At 32.8% G+C, this 21,287-nt stretch overlaps 2 protein-coding genes across 2 annotated transcripts; both read right to left on the reverse strand.

The window, feature by feature from the left end:
• Positions 1 to 3,047: 3,047 nt before the first annotated feature.
• Positions 3,048 to 14,542, reverse strand: LOC136275614 (deleted in malignant brain tumors 1 protein-like). The gene is made up of 10 exons (XM_066085215.1): positions 14,355 to 14,542; positions 13,958 to 14,136; positions 12,727 to 12,871; positions 12,306 to 12,481; positions 11,994 to 12,138; positions 11,580 to 11,764; positions 5,202 to 5,346; positions 4,816 to 4,994; positions 3,579 to 3,723; positions 3,048 to 3,337 (listed from the first exon to the last, which is right to left on the reverse strand). The coding sequence occupies exons 1-10, from the start codon at positions 14,540 to 14,542 to the stop codon at positions 3,139 to 3,141; spliced, it is 1,686 nt and encodes a 561-aa protein (XP_065941287.1). The 3' UTR covers positions 3,048 to 3,138.
• A 740-nt stretch (positions 14,543 to 15,282) lies between these two features.
• LOC136275615 (scavenger receptor cysteine-rich type 1 protein M160-like) lies at positions 15,283 to 21,198 on the reverse strand. The gene is made up of 12 exons (XM_066085216.1): positions 21,155 to 21,198; positions 20,757 to 20,932; positions 20,452 to 20,596; positions 20,055 to 20,233; positions 18,754 to 18,898; positions 18,333 to 18,508; positions 18,022 to 18,166; positions 17,608 to 17,792; positions 17,317 to 17,461; positions 16,921 to 17,099; positions 15,630 to 15,774; positions 15,283 to 15,472 (listed from the first exon to the last, which is right to left on the reverse strand). The coding sequence occupies exons 1-12, from the start codon at positions 21,196 to 21,198 to the stop codon at positions 15,283 to 15,285; spliced, it is 1,854 nt and encodes a 617-aa protein (XP_065941288.1).
• Between the last annotated feature and the right edge of the window lie 89 nt (positions 21,199 to 21,287).

Below are 21,287 nucleotides of genomic sequence, written 5' to 3' on the forward strand. Positions count from 1 at the left end.
TATATTTTCAAATAATAAGTTCTTAAGAGATGACTCCGTAATGAAGAAGATATTACGTATTTATATAGTACAAAAAACTCTATATATTTGAGTTTACTTAGTGGACTAGTATCAGTCACCAAAAAACTCACAATACTTATTCTAATCATTTCATATACAGTAAAACACGGTTATAGCGAACACGCTTATAATGAATTGACGCTTACAGCGAAGTGAATTTCATTCCATAAGTCTCTATTTCATGTTGTAAACTTGACGGATATAACGAATTACGCTTATAACGAAGTTGAATTGGCCGTCCCTGGGACTTCGTTATAAGCGTGTTTTACTGTATATGACTTTGACCTCTCGGTATACTTTTGAGGTGAATGAGACGGCAATTTATGTTTATGTTTGACTCATTTCTGGTCAGGCAATGTGGTAGACTTCTTGATGAAATATTGCGCTGTATAATTTTATATATACACCCTTTCTGAAACAATATCAAAATATTGAAAATATCCTATGCAGTATATCTTAAAAATGACTTTACCTAGAGGTATGGACCTTTTAAGACGAGCAAGACTCATATATTTATGTAAAACATTTTGATTTTATTTAACAGGGTACATATACCATTACAAATAACAGGGATAAACTGAAACAACATAAAATTTTGTCAAGAATCAAGAAATTAAACGCAACAAAATCGTCAAAGGAGGAATCTTTAAACCAAACCCATGAACACACAACCTCGTTGCCTCATAATTGGTCATTTCAAACAAAATTCCTTGTATTACACCAGCATGTGTCCAGTGTAAATGTAAACTTTACATTGCTTGTAGGGTTTTGGTTATTGTACTTGGGGGGGGGGGGGGTCGTAATAAGAAAACAAAATAGTTCCTACAATCTACAATATATGAATTATATATATATATATATATATATATATATATATATATATATATATATATATATATATATATATATGAATAATGCAAGTCGCTCTCGAAGAGGAAACTTTTAACATGCCTATCCTACTTAAGTTTCTGTTTATTTAGTAGGCAATGCTCTTCAAATAAACAAATTTAAACTTCATGATTAAAAAAAAAAGATTTGAACGAAGATTGGCCCAGCTATGTGACGTCAAACAAAGGATTAAATTTCAAAATGTTAGAGCCACTTATAATATTTTAAATATTTCCGCTGCATACAATGCTTACGGAGTCAGACCGATCTTTTACTAAAATTCAACTAAGGTGCACTAAAATGAATACTTCATAAAAATGTACAATTTATCTATAGCTTTAATATACGCTCGTTGGTATAAATAATAAATAAAAATAAAAGACATGTAAATCATGAATTTATAAAAAGATAAGAAAATGAAATAAGTAAAAAAAATTATTCTGAAAGGTTTTTATGCATAAGTCACTTTATATTTTCAATTCCTCATAAGGGGTTTCAGAAGTTTCCTGACATGTCATATCCAGTGCTAAATAGACGTTTTCTGGGTTAGACTGATCGGCATCGTCATTATGTTGTGTCAAGCTCTGTACCTCTAACTGGAAACCTTGTGTGCCATGTGTATTGCTTTGGTGTAAATTCGAACGACGTTTTTTATACACGACATAGACTGCTATGGTTAGCCACGTCAAGCCCAAAAGAACCGACTGGACAGATATAAGGATAATTGTATTGGCTCCATACATCCATTCCTCTTTAAAAAAACACACATTAAAGCATCTTATTTTCATCATGTGAGTCAACAATTGATTCCTCCTACGTATATATATATATATATATATATATATATATATATATATATATATATATATATATATATATATATATATATATATATATATATATATATATATATATATAATTTTTAATTATAAAAAAGGAACTTACGTTTGGCTTCAACTCTACCAGGTGAATCACCTCGAAAAAAAGTATAGAAATATTCACTTGTGCTTTATTTTTACAATTTTCTATACTGTTTCTATATTGTTTGAAGTACCTAATGTGCTATGAGCATGTCTACTCAAAAGATATTTACAAGGAGACAATAAAATGGCATATAGTTCTAAATATCGGAAATGGGGGAGACAAAAAAGACATTTACGACTATTTCCAGTGACTCACCCCCCCCCCACCCCCACACACACCAAAAGGCTGTCATTTTCGGTCTTATTTAGTGATATATTCTTGATTTAAAAGCTGTATAACGCCTATAAGGCCAATATAATTAACAGCCAACATCTTAACAGTCCAAAAGTATTTGCTCTGGAGGTATCACTTTGAGGACATACATCGTAAATCGCCGTGCTTTCAAATTATATGCATTTTTTCCAAGCAAGGACATAGATGACATTTGATATACAAGTCAATGCATTGCATACATTATGTACAAACAAAAAATTGAAATTGTACAAAAGACAATAATATTTTTTTAAATCCCAGTACAATATCTAATACAATATAAGGATTGTTAAACGTCGGCCACGAGTTAAAGTGTGCATTTGTGCATTCTCACCTCTGGATTGGACACATTTTATAGAGACATCTTCTCCATGGCCACAGTTGTGAGAACCCCAGGGACTGTGACTACACTCCTCAATTCTGGACTCAGAGCCAGTACATTTAACATCGTCTAACAAGATAGGACCAGAGCCCTGTCCATACGAAGCATCACTATAAGCCTTTGATGCACCCCTGAATGTTTAAATATACACGTTGATTGCAACTTAGTTGAAACTCAGAACTAGAAACTATTTGTGATTTTATGCTTAGGAAGAAACAAGGGAGTTGATTTGTAATTTATCAATATTATTTTAGCAAACATAAAAATCACTTCACTATTTCAATCAAAAGTAATTAAACTTACCAAGGTAAGCCTAATGATCGACACACCACAACAGATAGTGTATCATTTAAACCATCATCACACACTGTTCCCCATTTTCCAAATTTGTAAACTTCTAATCGACCTTCATATTCAGTTGTTCCTCCAACAAGTCGGACAGCAGTATCTTGAGACAGGTAATAAAAAAGAACAATTTTTTAAGATAATCATCTTTATATTATATTTTCAGTTTTATAATTAAACATCTTGGAGAACACATTTTTAAAATCGAAAATGCTTCTACACAAGCATTAAACAATAAAAACAAATTTATTATTGGCCAAGCAGTTAATGAATATATCATTTCCATGGTTACAGTTGTTAAATCCCAAGGGACTGTGACTACACTCTGCAATGTTTGACTCAGATCCGATGCAGTTAACATTGTTTAACCAGATTGCTCCTGATCTTTGACCATGTACGGCACCGCTATATGCCTCAGATGTTGCCCTGGAAATTTAAAATCCAACAAAATTAGAAAAGATTGTTCCGATGGTAAAAAATATTGATCTGGATTTCTTATCAATAAAAAAAACCTTTTGAACTGAAATAATGATAAATAAAACTGAACTGTTTTAAGATATCAAACAAGTGTTTTAATAGATTACACCGCATTAATAATACTTGTTTCTAGCTTGTTCTAAATGAAAAGTTATAAACTGAATTCTACGACAGCAACAATGAAGATTACCAAGGCAAGCCTAAAGATCGACACACCACAACTGCCAGTTTATCGTTCAAATTATTATCACACACTGCTGCCCATCTTCCCAACATGTTCACTTCTAATCGACCTTCATTTTCACTCGTTCCTCCAACAAGTCGGACAGCAATGTCTAAAATACAAGAAAAAGGTTCTTTTCTAAACGTTAAGTTTATAATTGTCTGATACTTTATATATTGCCATTATCAATAATAATCAAAGACACTTAGTCATGCTAGTATATAAATGTTTAATCAGTAACATTTATCGGTGTCATAGATAAAAAATGTAAAAGAAACAAATCCAAATTGACAATATTCTAAATTGCCGCCTTGACATGCCATTGATAATAACATTTATCAAGTTAACGTCAATAAAGAACAAATGTCTTCAACACTTAGCGATTCCTTCAAATATGAACATGAAGTATTTTCTTGTGTATTTGTGTATTGTATTAGATATTGTAGGGATTTAAAGATAGGACAACAAATTCATCTTCAATGTTCAATTTTAAATAAAGGATATCAAGCACAACTGAGGCTAAATTTGAGAACCATTAATGAAACAGAAGTCTGACACTGACACGGCCCCTATTAGGGGTTGAGGAGGCTAGATGGTCAACTAATTAACCTCAAGATTTTCCTAAAATCTTAAAATATTAACCATTCAATCATTAACTTTAAAAGAAAAAATCAATAGGATACACCTTTTAAATTTCTCTATTTCTCTAATCGTTATATGAAGGTCATCTTTTAGAGGAAATCAAAATATTCTAAAAATGGCCAATACTATCCAGTCCTTTTAAATTCTAGAGTACGCGCCTTGTTTACAGTTCTTAATATACCGTCGTTTTATATTGTTTCTTCATTAGAAACATTTGATATCTTTATAATCAGAACTTAAGAATTGTTGATTTTTTGTCATCATTAACATTGACAGCCTTATAATGATAATGTTACTAAATCTGATTGATTAATATTTGATCATCATTTGCATAAGAGATGAGGAAATCTGATAGAAACCTTTTGTTCAGTGAGGTATAATGTGTCGACTTTTCCCTCTTAATAATGCGTGCATATGGAAGAACTACTCGGCTCATTTGTATTTCAATTTTAAATTATATGATTAACTTTGTTTAATGGGAACATTATACGCCTATCTGATATATCTTTATAAACCTGCTATGTTTTCGGTTAATTGTTTAAAACGTAGAAAACCTCCTAACCAGTTGACGGGGAACAGCTGATGGAGACATCCTCTCCATGGTTACAGTTATGAGACCCCCAGGGACTGTGACTACACTTCTCTATGCCTGTCTCAGATCCCAGACATTTGACGTTGTCCAACCAGATAGGACCAGTACCCTGTCCATATACAGCACTACCATAGGCTTTTGATGCATTCCTGAATGATAAGAGTAATCACCTGAACTTAACATTGTCAACTAATAAAATCAGAGTTTGACCATTTTATTTTGTTGTTAAAAATAAAAAATATATACTTGTTGTGAAAATCATATCAACCATGGGGCAATTTGATGTATTTCTTTCTAGTAAATTTTTGTTTCCACAAAGTGGTTTGTATGACCAGTTTCATAATAAAAAGTCTTACCAAGGTAAGCCCAATGATCGACACACCACAACAGATAGTATATCATTTAAACCATCATCACACACTGTTCCCCATTTTCCCGATCTGTAAACCTCTAATCGGCCATAATATTCAGTCGTTCCTCCAACAAGTCGGACAGCAGTATCTTTGGACAGGTAATAAAAAAGACCAATTTTTTAAGATGATCATTTTTCCATGCCATTCTGAGTCTTATAATTAAAAATCTTGAAAAGCACCTTTTTTCAATCGAAAATGCTTATAAACAGGCATTAAATGATTCAAACAAATGTACTATTTAGCAAATTGGGCAAGCAGTTGATGGATATATCATTTCCATGGTTACAGTTGTTAGATCCCCAGGGACTGTGACTACACTCTTCAATTTTAGACTCAGATCCGATGCAGTTAACATTGTCCAACCAGATTGTACCTGATCCTCGACCAAATACAGCACCGCCATAGGCCTCTGATGTTGCCCTGAATAATTTAATTATACAGAGTTAATTACAACATCATCATACATGATTGTTTTTTTGTGTGAAGAATTCTTACCTGTTTTTGTAATTATTAATATTATACCCGAACGACGAAATATAATGGAAAAATGGAAAATATGGTTTGAGATATCAAACAATAATCAACAACATTATTATATCACAAGTACCACTCTTGTAGCAAACAACATTACCAAGGCAAGCCCAATGATCGACACACAACAAAGGACAGGTTATGGTTAAAATTAGTATCACACACTGTTCCCCATCTTCCCAGTTTGTAAATTTCTAATCGACCTTCATATTCAGTCGTTCCTCCAACAAGTCGGACAAAAGTAGCTTGAGACAGGAAATAAAAAAGAACAGTTTTTAAGATGATCATTCTTATATGACAACATTTTCCATGTCTTATAAGTAAACATCTTCAATAAACCTTTTTTTTTTTTACCTGAAAATGCTTATACACAGGTTCGATGATGCATTAAATGATTTAAAAAAATTACCATTGGGCAAGCAGTTGATGGATACATCATCACCATGGTTACAGTTGTTAGACCCCCAGGGACTGTGACTACACTCTGCAATGTTTGACTCAGATCCTATGCAGTTTACTTTGTCTAACCATATTGTACCTGATCCTTGACCATGTACAGCACCGCCATATGCCTCAGATGTTGCCCTGGAAATTTAAAATCCGACAAAATCATAAATACTTGTTCCGACGGTAAAACAATTAAGTGATCTATTTTTTTACTACTAATAAAAAAACTTCAAAACTGAAATAATGATAAATAAAACTAAATAGTTTTAAGATATCAAACAAGTCTTTTTATAGGTCACATGGCATTAGTAATACTTGTTTATAACTTGTTATAAATTTCAAGTTTTAAACTGAATTCTACTACAGCAACAATGAAGATTACCAAGGCAAGCCTAACGATCGACACACCACAACTGCCAGTTTATCGTTCGAATTATCATCACACACTGTTCCCCAAATCCCCAACCTGTTCACTTCTAAACGACCTTCATTTTCACTCGCCCCTCCAACAAGTCTGACAGCAATGTCTACAATACAAGAAAAAAGTTAACATTGTATTTCAAGATTAACAAGAAAACTTTTACTTTATCAGAATGAAACCTACACTATTTTATTGTTCTTCTCGAAACGTTCAGTTTATAAATGTCTGATAATCTTGTCAGTATCAATAATATTAAAGACACTTAGTCATGCTAATACATTAATGTTTAATCAGTAAAATTTATCAGTGTCATAGATAAAGAAATGTAAAAGAAACAAATCCAAATTGACAATATTCTAAGTTGCCGCCTCGACATGCCATTGATAATAACATTTAACAAGTTAACGTCAATGTAGAACAAATGTCTTCAACACTTAGCGATTCCTTCAATAATAAGATTACCGTCTTTTCTTCTGTTATTGTGTATTGTATTAGATATCATAGGGATTTTAAGATAGGACAACAAATTCATCTTCAATGTTCAAATTGAAAACAAAAGATATCAAGCACAACTGAGGCTACTTTTGAGAACCATTAATGAGCAAAAGTCTGACACTGACACAGCACCTATTAGGGGTTGAGGAGGCTGGGTGGTCAACAAATTAACCACAAGATCTTCCTAAAATCTTAAAATATTAATACTAGTAGTTCAAGCATTAATTATAAAAGAAATAATCAATATGATACACCTTTTACATTTCTCTATTTTCCCTATCTTTATATGGAGATCATCTTTAAAGAAAATCAAAACAGTCTAAAAATGGCCAATAGTATCCAGCCCTTTTATATTCTAGAGTATGTTCTTGGTAACAGTTTTTAATGTAGGGTCGTTTCATATTGTTTCTTCATTAGAAACTTTTGATATGTTTATGATCAGAACTTAAGAATTGTTGCTTTCTTCTTTGTCATCATTAAGATTGACAGCCTTATAATGATATTGTTACTAAATCGGACTGATTAAAACTTGATCCTAATTCAAATAGGAAATAACGAGGGTCAAATAGAAACCTTTTACCCAATGATGATATGCCGACAATTTTTCCTTACAATACCTGCATAGAGAATAAGTACTCATCTCATATGTATTTAAATTTTAGATAATATGAATAACTTCGTTAGATGAAAACATTTTACGCCTACATAATATGTCCTTAAAAACCTGCTATGTTTTCGGTAAATTGCTTAAAAAGGGAAAAAAACGTCCTTACCTGTTGACGAGAAACAGCTGATGGAGACATCCTTTCTATGGTTACAGTTATGAGATCCCCAGGGATTGTGACTACACTTCTCTATGCCTGTCTCAGATCCCATACATTTGACGTTGTCCAACCAGATAGGACCTGATCCCTGTCCATATGCAGCACCGCCATAGGCTTTTGATGCATTCCTGAATGATGAGAGAAATCACCTGAACTTAACATTGTCAACTGATAAACTTAGAGTTAAACCATTTTATCACATTGTTAAAAACAAAAAAATATACACGTTGTTGTGAAAAATCATATTAACCATGGAGCATTTTTGATGTATTTCTTTATAGTACTTTGTAAATTTTTGTTTCCATTAAGTGGTTCGTATGACCACTTCCATAATGAAAAGTCTTACCAAGGTAAGCCTAATGATCGACACACCACAACAGATAGTTGATCATTTAAACCATTATCACACACTGTTCCCCATCTTCCCAGTTTGAAAACTTCTAATCGACCTTCATATTCAGTCGTTCCTCCAACAAGTCGGACAAAAGTATCTTGAGAGAAGAAATAAAAAGGAATAGTTTCTAAGATGATCATTCTTATATGACAACATTTTCCATGTCTTATAATTAAACATCTTCGAGTATACCTTTTTTTAACCGAAAAATTGTTATACACAGGTTCGATGATGCATTAAATGATTAAAAGAAATTACCATTGGGCAAGCAGTTGATGGATACATCATCACCATGGTTACAATTGTTAGACCCCCAGAGACTGTGACTACACTCTGCAATGTTTGACTCAGATCCTATGCAGTTTACTTTGTCTAACCATATTGTACCTGATCCTTGACCATGTACAGCACCGCCATATGCCTCAGATGTTGCCCTGGTAATTTAAAATCAGACAAAATCATAAATACTTGTTCCAATGGTAAAAAAATATTGATCTGTTATTCTTATTTATAATAAAAAAAACTTGTTTATAATGTATTATAAATTTCAAGTTTTAAACTGAAATCTACTTCAGCAACAATGAAGATTACCAAGGCAAGCCTAAAGATCGACACACCACAACAGATAGTGTATCATTTAAACCATTATCACACACTGTTCCCCATCTTCCCAGTTTGTAAACTTCCAATCGACCTTCATATTCAGTCGTTCCTCCAACAAGTCGGACAAAAGTAGCTTGAGACAGAAAATAAAAAAGAATAGTTTCTAAGATGATCATTCTTATATGACAACATTTTCCATGTTTTATAATTAAACATCTTAGAGTATACCTTTTTTAACCTGAAAATGCTTATACACAGGTTCGATGATTCATTAAATGATTAGAAAAAATTACCATTGGGCAAGCAGTTGATGGATACATCATCACCATGATTACAGTTGTTAGACCCCCAGAGACTGTGACTACACTCTGCAATGTTTGACTCAGATCCTATGCAGTTTACATTGTCTAACCAGATTGTACCTGATCCTTGACCATGTACAGCATCGCCATATGCCTCAGATGTTGCCCTGGAAATTTAAAATCCGACAAAATCATAAATACTTGTTCCGATGGTAAAAAAATATTGATCTGTTTTTCTTATTTATAATAAAAAAAACTTGTTTATAATGTGTTATAAATTTCAAGTTTTAAACTGAACTCTACTACAGCAACAATAAAGATTACCAAGGCAAGCCTAACGATCGACACACCACAACTGCCAGTTTATCGTTCGAATTATCATCACACACTGTTCCCCAAATCCCCAACCTGTTCACTTCTAATCGACCTTCATTTTCACTCGTCCCTCCAACAAGTCTGACAGCAATGTCTACAATACAAGAAAAAAGTTAACATTGTATTTTAAGGTTAACAGAAAACTACCATTTTATCAGATGAAACCTACACTATTTTATTGTTCTTCTCGAAACGTTCAGTTTATAAATGTCTGATACTTTATATCTTGTCATTATCAATAATATTAAAGACACTTAGTCACGCTAGTACATTAATGTTTAATCAGTAAAATTTATCAGTGTCATAGATAAAGAAAAGTAAAAGAAACAAATCCAAATTGACAATATTCTAAGTTGTCGCCTCGGCATGCCATTGATAATAACATTTATCAAGTTAACGTCAATATAGAAATGAACCCAATCAAAAATGAACCCAAAGTATTTTCTTCTGTTATTGTGTACTGTATTAGATATTGTAGGGATTTTAAGATAGGACTGCAAATTCATCCTCAATGTTCAAATTGAAAACAAAAGATATCAAGCAAAACTGAGACTACTTTTGAGAACCATTAATGAGCAAAAGTCTGACACTGACACAACACCTATTAGGGGTTGAGGAGGCTGGGTGGTCAACAAATTAACCACAAGATCTTCCTAAAATCTTAAAATATTAATCGTTCAAGCATTAATTATAAAAGAAATAATCAATATGATACACCTTTTACATTTCTCTATTTTCCCTATCTTTATATGGAGCTCATATTTAAAGAAAATCAAAACAGTCTAAAATGACCAATAGTATCCAGCCCTTTTATATTCTAGAGTATGTGCTTGGTATCAATTCTTAATGTAGGGTCGTTTCATATTGGTTTCTTCATTAGAAACTTTTGATATCTCTTTCATTAGAACTTAAAAACTGTTGCTTTCTTCTTTGTCATCATTAAGATTGACAGCCTTATAATGATCATGTTACTAAATCTGACTGATTAAAACTAGATCCTAATTCAAATAAAATATAACAAGGGTAAAATAGAAACCTTTTGCCCAGTGATAATATGCCGACAATTTTCCCTTACAATACCTGCATAGAGAACAACTACTCAGCTCATATGTACATGTTTTTAAATTTTAGATAATATGAATAACTTCGTTAGATGAAAACATTTTACGCCTACATAATATGTCCTTATAAACCTGCTATGTTTTCGGTGAATTGCGTAAAAAAGGAAAAAACGTCCTTACCTGTTAACGAGAAACAGCTGATGGAGACATCCTCTCTATGGTTACAATTATGAGATCCCCAGGGATTGTGACTACACTTCTCTATGCCTGTCTCAGATCCCATACATTTGACGTTGTCCAACCAGATAGGACCAGATCCCTGTCCATATGCAGCACCGCCATAGGCTTTTGATGCATTCCTGAATGATGAGAGAAATCACCTGAACTTAACATTGTCAACTGATAAACTTAGAGTTAAACCATTTTATCACATTGTTAAAAACAAAAATATATACACGTTGTTGTGAAAAATCATATTAACCATGGAGCATTTTTGATGTATTTCTTTATAGTACTTTGTAAATTTTTGTTTCCATAAAGTGGTTTGTATGACCACTTCCATAATGAAAAGTCTTACCAAGGTAAGCCTAATGATCGACACACCACAACAGATAGTTGATCATTTAAACCATCATCACACACTGTTCCCCATTTTCCCGATTTGTAAACCTCTAATCGACCTTCATATTCAGTTGTTCCTCCAACAAGTCGGACAGTAGTATCTTAAGACAGGTAATAAAAAAGACCAATTTTTTAAGATGATCATCTTTATATGACATTCTCAGTCTTATAATTAAACATCTTAGACAACATATTTTTCAATCGAAAATGCTTATAAACAGGCACTAAATGATCAAAACAAATTTACCATTGGACCTATTGGGCAAGCAGTTGATGGATATATCATCTCTATGGTTACAGTTGTTAGATCCCCAGGGACTGTGACTACACTCGTCAATTTTAGACTCAGATCCAATGCAGTTAACATTGTCTAACCAGATTGTACCTGATCCTCGACCAAATACAGCACCGCCATAGGCTTCTGATGTTGCCCTGAATAATTTAAAACACATTCTTGTTTACAACATCATCATAAATGATTGTTTTGTTTGTGAAGAATGCTGACCTGTTTTTGTAATTGATAATATCACACCCAAACAATGAAATGTAATGAAAAAATAAAAATGAAAAAATGGTTTTAGATATCAATCAATTTCTTTCTGTAAATAATAAATCAACATTAATAGATTACGAGTACCACTCTTGTTGCAAACAACATTACCAAGGCAAGCCCAATGATCGACACACCACAACAGAGAGGTTATGGTTAAAATTAGTATCACACACTGTTCCCCATCTTCCAAGTTTGTAAATTTCTAATCGACCTTCATATTCAGTCGTTCCTCCAACAAGTCGGACAAAAGTAGCTTGAGACAGGAAATAAAAAAGAACAGTTTTTAAGATGATCATTCTTATATGAAAACATTTTCCATGTCTTATAAGTAAGCATTTTAAATAAACCCCCTTTTTTTTTTTTACCTGAAAATGCTTATACACAGGTTCGATGATGCATTAAATGATTTAAAAAAATTACCATTGGGCAAGCAGTTGATGGATACATCATCACCATGGTTACAGTTGTTAGACCCCCAGGGACTGTGACTACACTCTGCAATGTTTGACTCAGATCCTATGCAGTTTACTTTGTCTAACCATATTGTACCTGATCCTTGACCATGTACAGCACCGCCATATGCCTCAGATGTTGCCCTGGTAATTTAAAATCCGACAAAATCATAAATACTTGTTCCGACGGTAAAACAATTAAGTGATCTATTTTTTTTACTACTAATAAAAAAACTTCAGAATTGAAATAATGATAAATAAAACTAAATAGTTTTAAGATATCAAACAAGTCTTTTTATAGGTCACATGGCATTAGTAATACTTGTTTATAACTTGTTATAAATTTCAAGTTTTAAACTGAATTCTACTACAGCAACAATGAAGATTACCAAGGCAAGCCTAACGATCGACACACCACAACTGCCAGTTTATCGTTCGAATTATCATCACACACTGTTCCCCAAATCCCCAACCTGTTCACTTCTAAACGACCTTCATTTTCACTCGTCCCTCCAACAAGTCTGACAGCAATGTCTACAATACAAGAAAAAAGTTAACATTGTATTTCAAGATTAACAAGAAAACTTTTACTTTATCAGAATGAAACCTACACTATTTTATTGTTCTTCTCGAAACGTTCAGTTTATAAATGTCTGATAATCTTGTCAGTATCAATAATATTAAAGACACTTAGTCATGCTAATACATTAATGTTTAATCAGTAAAATTTATCAGTGTCATAGATAAAGAAATGTAAAATTGATAATAACATTTAACAAGTTAACGTCAATGTAGAACAAATGTCTTCAACACTTAGCGATTCCTTCAATAATGAGATTACCGTCTTTTCTTCTGTTATTGTGTATTGTATTAGATATCATAGGGATTTTAAGATAGGACAACAAATTAAACAAAAGATATCAAGCACAACTGAGGCTACTTTTGAGAACCATTAATGAGCAAAAGTCTGACACTGACACAGCACCTATTAGGGGTTGAGGAGGCTGGGTGGTCAACAAATTAACCACAAGATCTTCCTCAAATCTTAAAATATTAATCGTTCAAGCATTAATTATAAAAGAAATAATCAATATGATACACCTTTTACATTTCTCTATTTTCCCTATCTTTATATGGAGATCATCTTTAAAGAAAATCAAAACAGTCTAAAAATGGACAATACTAACCAGCCCTTTTATATTCTAGAGTATGTTCTTGGTAACAGTTTTTAATGTAGGGTCGTTTCATATTGTTTCTTCATTAGAAACGTTTGATATTTTTATGATCAGAACTTAAGAATTGTTGCTTTCTTCTTTGTCATCATTAAGATTGACAGCCTTATAATGATATTGTTACTAAATCGGACTGATTAAAACTTGATCCTAATTCAAATAGGAAATAACGAGGGTCAAATAGAAACCTTTTACCCAATGATGATATGCCGACAATTTTTCCTTACAATACCTACATAGAGAATAAATACTCATCTCATATGTATTTAAATTTTAGATAATATGAATAACTTCGTTAGATGAAAACATTTTACGCCTACATAATATGTCCTTAAAAACCTGCTATGTTTTCGGTAAATTGCTTAAAAAGGGAAAAAAACGTCCTTACCTGTTGACGAGAAACAGCTGATGGAGACATCCTTTCTATGGTTACAGTTATGAGATCCCCAGGGATTGTGACTACACTTCTCTATGCCTGTCTCAGATCCCATACATTTGACGTTGTCCAACCAGATAGGACCAGATCCCTGTCCATATGCAGCACCGCCATAGGCTTTTGATGCATTCCTGAATGATGAGAGAAATCACCTGAACTTAACATTGTCAACTGATAAACTTAGAGTTAAACCATTTTATCACATTGTTAAAAACAAAAAAATATACACGTTGTTGTGAAAAATCATATTAACCATGGAGCATTTTTGATGTATTTCTTTATAGTACTTTGTAAATTTTTGTTTCCATTAAGTGGTTCGTATGACCACTTCCATAATGAAAAGTCTTACCAAGGTAAGCCTAATGATCGACACACTACAACAGATAGTGTATCATTTAAACCATTATCACACACTGTTCCCCATCTTCCCAGTTTGAAAACTTCTAATCGACCTTCATATTCAGTCGTTCCTCCAACAAGTCGGACAAAAGTATCTTGAGACAGGAAATAAAAAGGAATAGTTTCTAAGATGATCATTCTTATATGACAACATTTTCCATGTCTTATAATTAAACATCTTCGAGTATACCTTTTTTAACCGAAAAATTGTTATACACAGGTTCGATGATGCATTAAATGATTAAAAGAAATTACCATTGGGCAAGCAGTTGATGGATACATCATCACCATGGTTACAATTGTTAGACCCCCAGAGACTGTGACTACACTCTGCAATGTTTGACTCAGATCCTATGCAGTTTACTTTGTCTAACCATATTGTACCTGATCCTTGACCATGTACAGCACCGCCATATGCCTCAGATGTTGCCCTGGTAATTTAAAATCCGACAAAATCATAAATACTTGTTCCAATGGTAAAAATATTGATCTGTTATTCTTATTTATAATAAAAAAAAACTTGTTTATAATGTGCTATAAATTTCAAGATTTAAACTGAAATCTACTTCAGCAACAATGAAGATTACCAAGGCAAGCCTAAAGATCGACACACCACAACAGATAGTGTATCATTTAAATCATTATCACACACTGTTCCCCATCTTCCCAGTTTGTAAACTTCCAATCGACCTTCATATTCAGTCGTTCCTCCAACAAGTCGGACAAAAGTAGCTTGAGACAGAAAATAAAAAAGAATAGTTTCTAAGATGATCATTCTTATATGACAACATTTTCCATGTCTTATAATTAAACATCTTAGAGTATACCTTTTTTAACCTGAAAATGCTTATACACAGGTTCGATGATTCATTAAAAGATTAGAAAAAATTACCATTGGGCAAGCAGTTGATGGATACATCATCACCATGATTACAGTTGTTAGACCCCCAGGGACTGTGACTACACTCTGCAATGTTTGACTCAGATCCTATGCAGTTTACATTGTCTAACCAGATTGTACCTGATCCTTGACCATGTACAGCATCGCCATATGCCTCAGATGTTGCCCTGGTAATTTAAAATCCGACAAAATCATAAATACTTGTTCCGATGGTAAAAAAATATTGATCTGTTTTTCTTATTCATAATAAAAAAAACTTGTTTATAATGTGTTATAAATTTCAAGTTTTAAACTGAACTCTACTACAGCAACAATAAAGATTACCAAGGCAAGCCTAACGATCGACACACCACAACTGCCAGTTTATCGTTCGAATTATCATCACACACTGTTCCCCAAATCCCCAACCTGTTCACTTCTAATCGACCTTCATTTTCACTCGTCCCTCCAACAAGTCTGACAGCAATGTCTACAATACAAGAAAAAAGTTAACATTGTATTTTAAGGTTAACAGAAAACTACCATTTTATCAGATGAAACCTACACTATTTTATTGTTCTTCTCGAAACGTTCAGTTTATAAATGTCTGATACTTTATATCTTGTCATTATCAATAATATTAAAGACACTTAGTCACGCTAGTACATTAATGTTTAATCAGTAAAATTTATCAGTGTCATAGATAAAGAAAAGTAAAAGAAACAAATCCAAATTGACAATATTTTAAGTTGTCGCCTCGGCATGCCATTGATAATAACATTTATCAAGTTAACGTCAATATAGAAATGAACCCAATCAAAAATGAACCCAAAGTTTTTTCTTCTGTTATTGTGTACTGTATTAGATATTGTAGGGATTTTAAGATAGGACTGCAAATTCATCCTTAATGTTCAAATTGAAAACAAAAGATATCAAGCAAAACTGAGACTACTTTTGAGAACCATTAATGAGCAAAAGTCTGACACTGACACAACACCTATTAGGGGTTGAGGAGGCTGGGTGGTCAACAAATTAACCACAAGATCTTCCTCAAATCTTAAAATATTAATAGTTCAAGCATTAATTATAAAAGAAATAATCAATATGATACACCTTTTACATTTCTCTATTTTCCCTATCTTTATATGGAGCTCATATTTAAAGAAAATCAAAACAGTCTAAAATGACCAATAGTATCCAGCCCTTTTATATTCTAGAGTATGTGCTTGGTATCAATTCTTAATGTAGGGTCGTTTCATATTGGTTTCTTCATTAGAAACTTTTGATATCTCTTTCATTAGAACTTAAAAACTGTTGCTTTCTTCTTTGTCATCATTAAAATTGACAGCCTTATAATGATATTGTTACTAAATCTGACTGATTAAAACTTGATCCTAATTCAAATAAAATATAACAAGGGTAAAATAGAAACCTTTTGCCCAGTGATAATATGCCGACAATTATCCCTTACAATACCTGCATAGAGAACATCTACTCAGCTCATATGTACATGTTTTTAAATTTTAGATAATATGAATAACTTCGTTAGATGAAAACATTTTACGCCTACATAATATGTCCTTATAAACCTGCTATGTTTTCGGTGAATTGCTTAAAAAGGGAAAAACGTCCTTACCTGTTGACGAGAAACAGCTGATGGAGACATCCTCTCTATGGTTACAGTTATGAGATCCCCAGGGATTGTGACTACACTTCTCTATGCCTGTCTCAGATCCCATACATTTGACGTTGTCCAACCAGATAGGACCAGATCCCTGTCCATATGCAGCACTGCCATAGGCTTTTGATGCATTCCTGAATGATGAGAGTAATCACCTGAACTTAACATTGTCAACTGATAAACTTAAAGTTGGACCATTTTATCATATTGTTAAAAACAAAAAATATACACGTTGTTGTGAAAAATCATATTAACCATGGAGCATTTTTGATGTATTTCTTTATAGTACTTTATAAATTTTTGTTTCCATAAAGTGGTTTGTATGACCACTTCCATAATGAAAAGTCTTACCAAGGTAAGCCTAATGATCGACACACCACAACAGATAGTTGATCATTTAAACCATCATCACACACTGTTCCCCATTTTCCCGATTTGTAAACCTCTAATCGACCTTCATATTCAGTTGTTCCTCCAACAAGTCGGACAGTAGTATCTTTAGACAGGTAATAAAAAAGACCAATTTTTTAAGATGATCATCTTTATATGACATTCTCAGTCTTATAATTAAACATCTTAGATAACATATTTTTCAATCGAAAATGCTTATAAACAGGCACTAAATGATCAAAACAAATTTACCATTGGACCTATTGGGCAAGCAGTTGATGGATATATCATCTCTATGGTTACAGTTGTTAGATCCCCAGGGACTGTGACTACACTCGTCAATTTTAGACTCAGATCCAATGCAGTTAACATTGTCTAACCAGGTTGTACCTGATCCTCGACCAAATACAGCACCGCCATAGGCTTCTGATGTTGCCCTGAATAATTTAAAACACATTCTTGTTTACAACATCATCATAAATGATTGTTTTGTTTGTGAAGAATGCTGACCTGTTTTTGTAATTGATAATATCACACCCAAACAATGAAATGTAATAAAAAAAAAAAAATGAAAAAATGGTTTTAAATATCAATCAATTTCTTTCTGTAAATAATAAATCAACATTAATAGATTACGAGTACCACTCTTGTTGCAAACAACATTACCAAGGCAAGCCCAATGATCGACACACCACAACAGAGAGGTTATGGTTAAAATTAGTATCACACACTGTTCCCCATCTTCCAAGTTTGTAAATTTCTAATCGACCTTCATATTCAGTCGTTCCTCCAACAAGTCGGACAAAAGTAGCTTGAGACAGGAAATAAAAAAGAACAGTTTTTAAGATGATCATTCTTATATGAAAACATTTTCCATGTCTTATAAGTAAGCATCTTAAATAAACCCTTTTTTTTTTTTTACCTGAAAATGCTTATACACAGGTTCGATGATGCATTAAATGATTTAAAAAAATTACCATTGGGCAAGCAGTTGATGGATACATCATCACCATGGTTACAGTTGTTAGACCCCCAGGGACTGTGACTACACTCTGCAATGTTTGACTCAGATCCTATGCAGTTTACTTTGTCTAACCATATTGTACCTGATCCTTGACCATGTACAGCACCGCCATATGCCTCAGATGTTGCCCTGGTAATTTAAAATCCGACAAAATCATAAATACTTGTTCCGACGGTAAAACAATTAAGTGATCTATTTTTTTTACTACTAATAAAAAAACTTCAGAATTGAAATAATGATAAATAAAACTAAATAGTTTTAAGATATCAAACAAGTCTTTTTATAGGTCACATGGCATTAGTAATACTTGTTTATAACTTGTTATAAATTTCAAGTTTTAAACTGAATTCTACTACAGCAACAATGAAGATTACCAAGGCAAGCCTAACGATCGACACACCACAACTGCCAGTTTATCGTTCGAATTATCATCACACACTGTTCCCCAAATCCCCAACCTGTTCACTTCTAAACGACCTTCATTTTCACTCGTCCCTCCAACAAGTCTGACAGCAATGTCTACAATACAAGAAAAAAGTTAACATTGTATTTCAAGATTAACAAGAAAACTTTTACTTTATCAGAATGAAACCTACACTATTTTATTGTTCTTCTCGAAACGTTCAGTTTATAAATGTCTGATAATCTTGTCAGTATCAATAATATTAAAGACACTTAGTCATGCTAATACATTAATGTTTAATCAGTAAAATTTATCAGTGTCATAGATAAAGAAATGTAAAAGAAACAAATCCAAATTGACAATATTCTAAGTTGCCGCCTAGACATGCCATTGATAATAACATTTAACAAGTTAACGTCAATGTAGAACAAATGTCTTCAACACTTAGCGATACCTTTAATAATGAGATTACCGTCTTTTCTTCTGTTATTGTGTATTGTATTAGATATCATAGGGATTTTAAGATAGGACAACAAATTCATCTTCAATGTTCAAATTGAAAACAAAAGATATCAAGCACAACTGAGGCTACTTTTGAGAACCATTAATGAGCAAAAGTCTGACACTGACACAGCACCTATTAGGGGTTGAGGAGGCTGGGTGGTCAACAAATAAACCACAAGATCTTCCTCAAATCTTAAAATATTAATCGTTTAAGCATTAATTATAAAAGAAATAATCAATATGATACACCTTTTACATTTCTCTATTTTCCCTATCTTTATATGGAGATCATCTTTAAAGAAAATCAAAACAGTCTAAAAATGGCCAATACTATCCAGCCCTTTTATATTCTAGAGTATGTTCTTGGTAACAGTTTTTAATGTAGGGTCGTTTCATATTGTTTCTTCATTAGAAACTTTTGATATTTTTATGATCAGAACTTAAGAATTGTTGCTTTCTTCTTTGTCATCATTAAGATTGACAGCCTTATAATTATATTGTTACTAAATCTGACTGATTAAAACTTGATCCTAATTCAAATAGGAAATAACGAGGGTCAAATAGAAACCTTTTGCCCAATGATGATATGCCGACAATTTTTCCTTACAATACCTGCATAGAGAATAAGTACTCATCTCATATGTATTTAAATTTTAGATAATATGAATAACTTCGTAAGATGAAAACATTTTACGCCTACATAATATGTCCTTAAAAACCTGCTATGTTTTCGGTAAATTGCTTAAAAAGGGAAAAAAACGTCCTTACCTGTTGACGAGAAACAGCTGATGGAGACATCCTTTCTATGGTTACAGTTATGAGATCCCCAGGGATTGTGACTACACTTCTCTATGCCTGTCTCAGATCCCATACATTTGACGTTGTCCAACCAGATAGGACCAGATCCCTGTCCATATGCAGCACCGCCATAGGCTTTTGATGCATTCCTGAATGATGAGAGAAATCACCTGAACTTAACATTGTCAACTGATAAACTTAGAGTTAAACCATTTTATCACATTGTTAAAAACAAAAAAATATACACGTTGTTGTGAAAAATCATATTAACCATGGAGCATTTTTGATGTATTTCTTTATAGTACTTTGTAAATTTTTGTTTCCATTAAGTGGTTCGTATGACCACTTCCATAATGAAAAGTCTTACCAAGGTAAGCCTAATGATCGACACACTACAACAGATAGTGTATCATTTAAACCATTATCACACACTGTTCCCCATCTTCCCAGTTTGAAAACTTCTAATCGACCTTCATATTCAGTCGTTCCTCCAACAAGTCGGACAAAAGTATCTTGAGACAGGAAATAAAAAGGAATAGTTTCTAAGATGATCATTCTTATATGACAACATTTTCCATGTCTTATAATTAAACATCTTCGAGTATACCTTTTTTAACCGAAAAATTGTTATACACAGGTTCGATGATGCATTAAATGATTAAAAGAAATTACCATTGGGCAAGCAGTTGATGGATACATCATCACCATGGTCACAGTTGTTAGACCCCCAGAGACTGTGACTACACTCTGCAATGTTTGACTCAGATCCTATGCAGTTTACTTTGTCTAACCATATTGTACCTGATCCTTGACCATGTACAGCATCGCCATATGCCTCAGATGTTGCCCTGGTAATTTAAAATCAGACAAAATCATAAATACTTGTTCCAATGGTAAAAAAATATTGATCTGTTATTCTTATTTATAATAAAAAAAAATTGTTTATAATGTGCTATAAATTTCAAGTTTTAAACTGAAATCTACTTCAGCAACAATGAAGATTACCAAGGCAAGCCTAAAGATCGACACACCACAACAGATAGTGTATCATTTAAACCATTATCACACACTGTTCCCCATCTTCCCAGTTTGTAAACTTCCAATCGACCTTCATATTCAGTCGTACCTCCAACAAGTCGGACAAAAGTAGCTTGAGACAGAAAATAAAAAAGAATAGTGTCTAAGATGATCATTCTTATATGA

This window comes from Magallana gigas, chromosome 5 (genome assembly GCF_963853765.1).
Source record: "Magallana gigas chromosome 5, xbMagGiga1.1, whole genome shotgun sequence".
In the NCBI taxonomy this organism is placed as follows: Eukaryota; Metazoa; Mollusca; class Bivalvia; order Ostreida; family Ostreidae; genus Magallana; species Magallana gigas.

Excerpts from the sequence above, each read along its gene's own strand:
- LOC136275614 (XM_066085215.1), bottom strand. The coding sequence starts at position 14,542 with ATGATCATCTTAGAAACTATTCCTTTTTATTTCCTGTCTCAAGATACT. Across the intron at positions 12,139-12,305 it reads CATCAACTGCTTGCCCAATG|CTACTTTTGTCCGACTTGTT; the intron begins GTAATTTTTTTA and ends TCCTGTCTCAAG. Across the intron at positions 5,347-11,579 it reads CTTGCCCAATAGGTCCAATG|ATACTGCTGTCCGACTTGTT; the intron begins GTAAATTTGTTT and ends ACCTGTCCAAAG.
- LOC136275615 (XM_066085216.1), bottom strand. The coding sequence starts at position 21,198 with ATGAAGGTCGATTGGAAGTTTACAAACTGGGAAGATGGGGAACA. Across the intron at positions 18,509-18,753 it reads CGATCGTTAGGCTTGCCTTG|GGCAACATCTGAGGCATATG; the intron begins GTAATCTTCATT and ends TTAAATTACCAG. Across the intron at positions 17,462-17,607 it reads CTTGCCCAATAGGTCCAATG|ATACTACTGTCCGACTTGTT; the intron begins GTAAATTTGTTT and ends ACCTGTCTAAAG.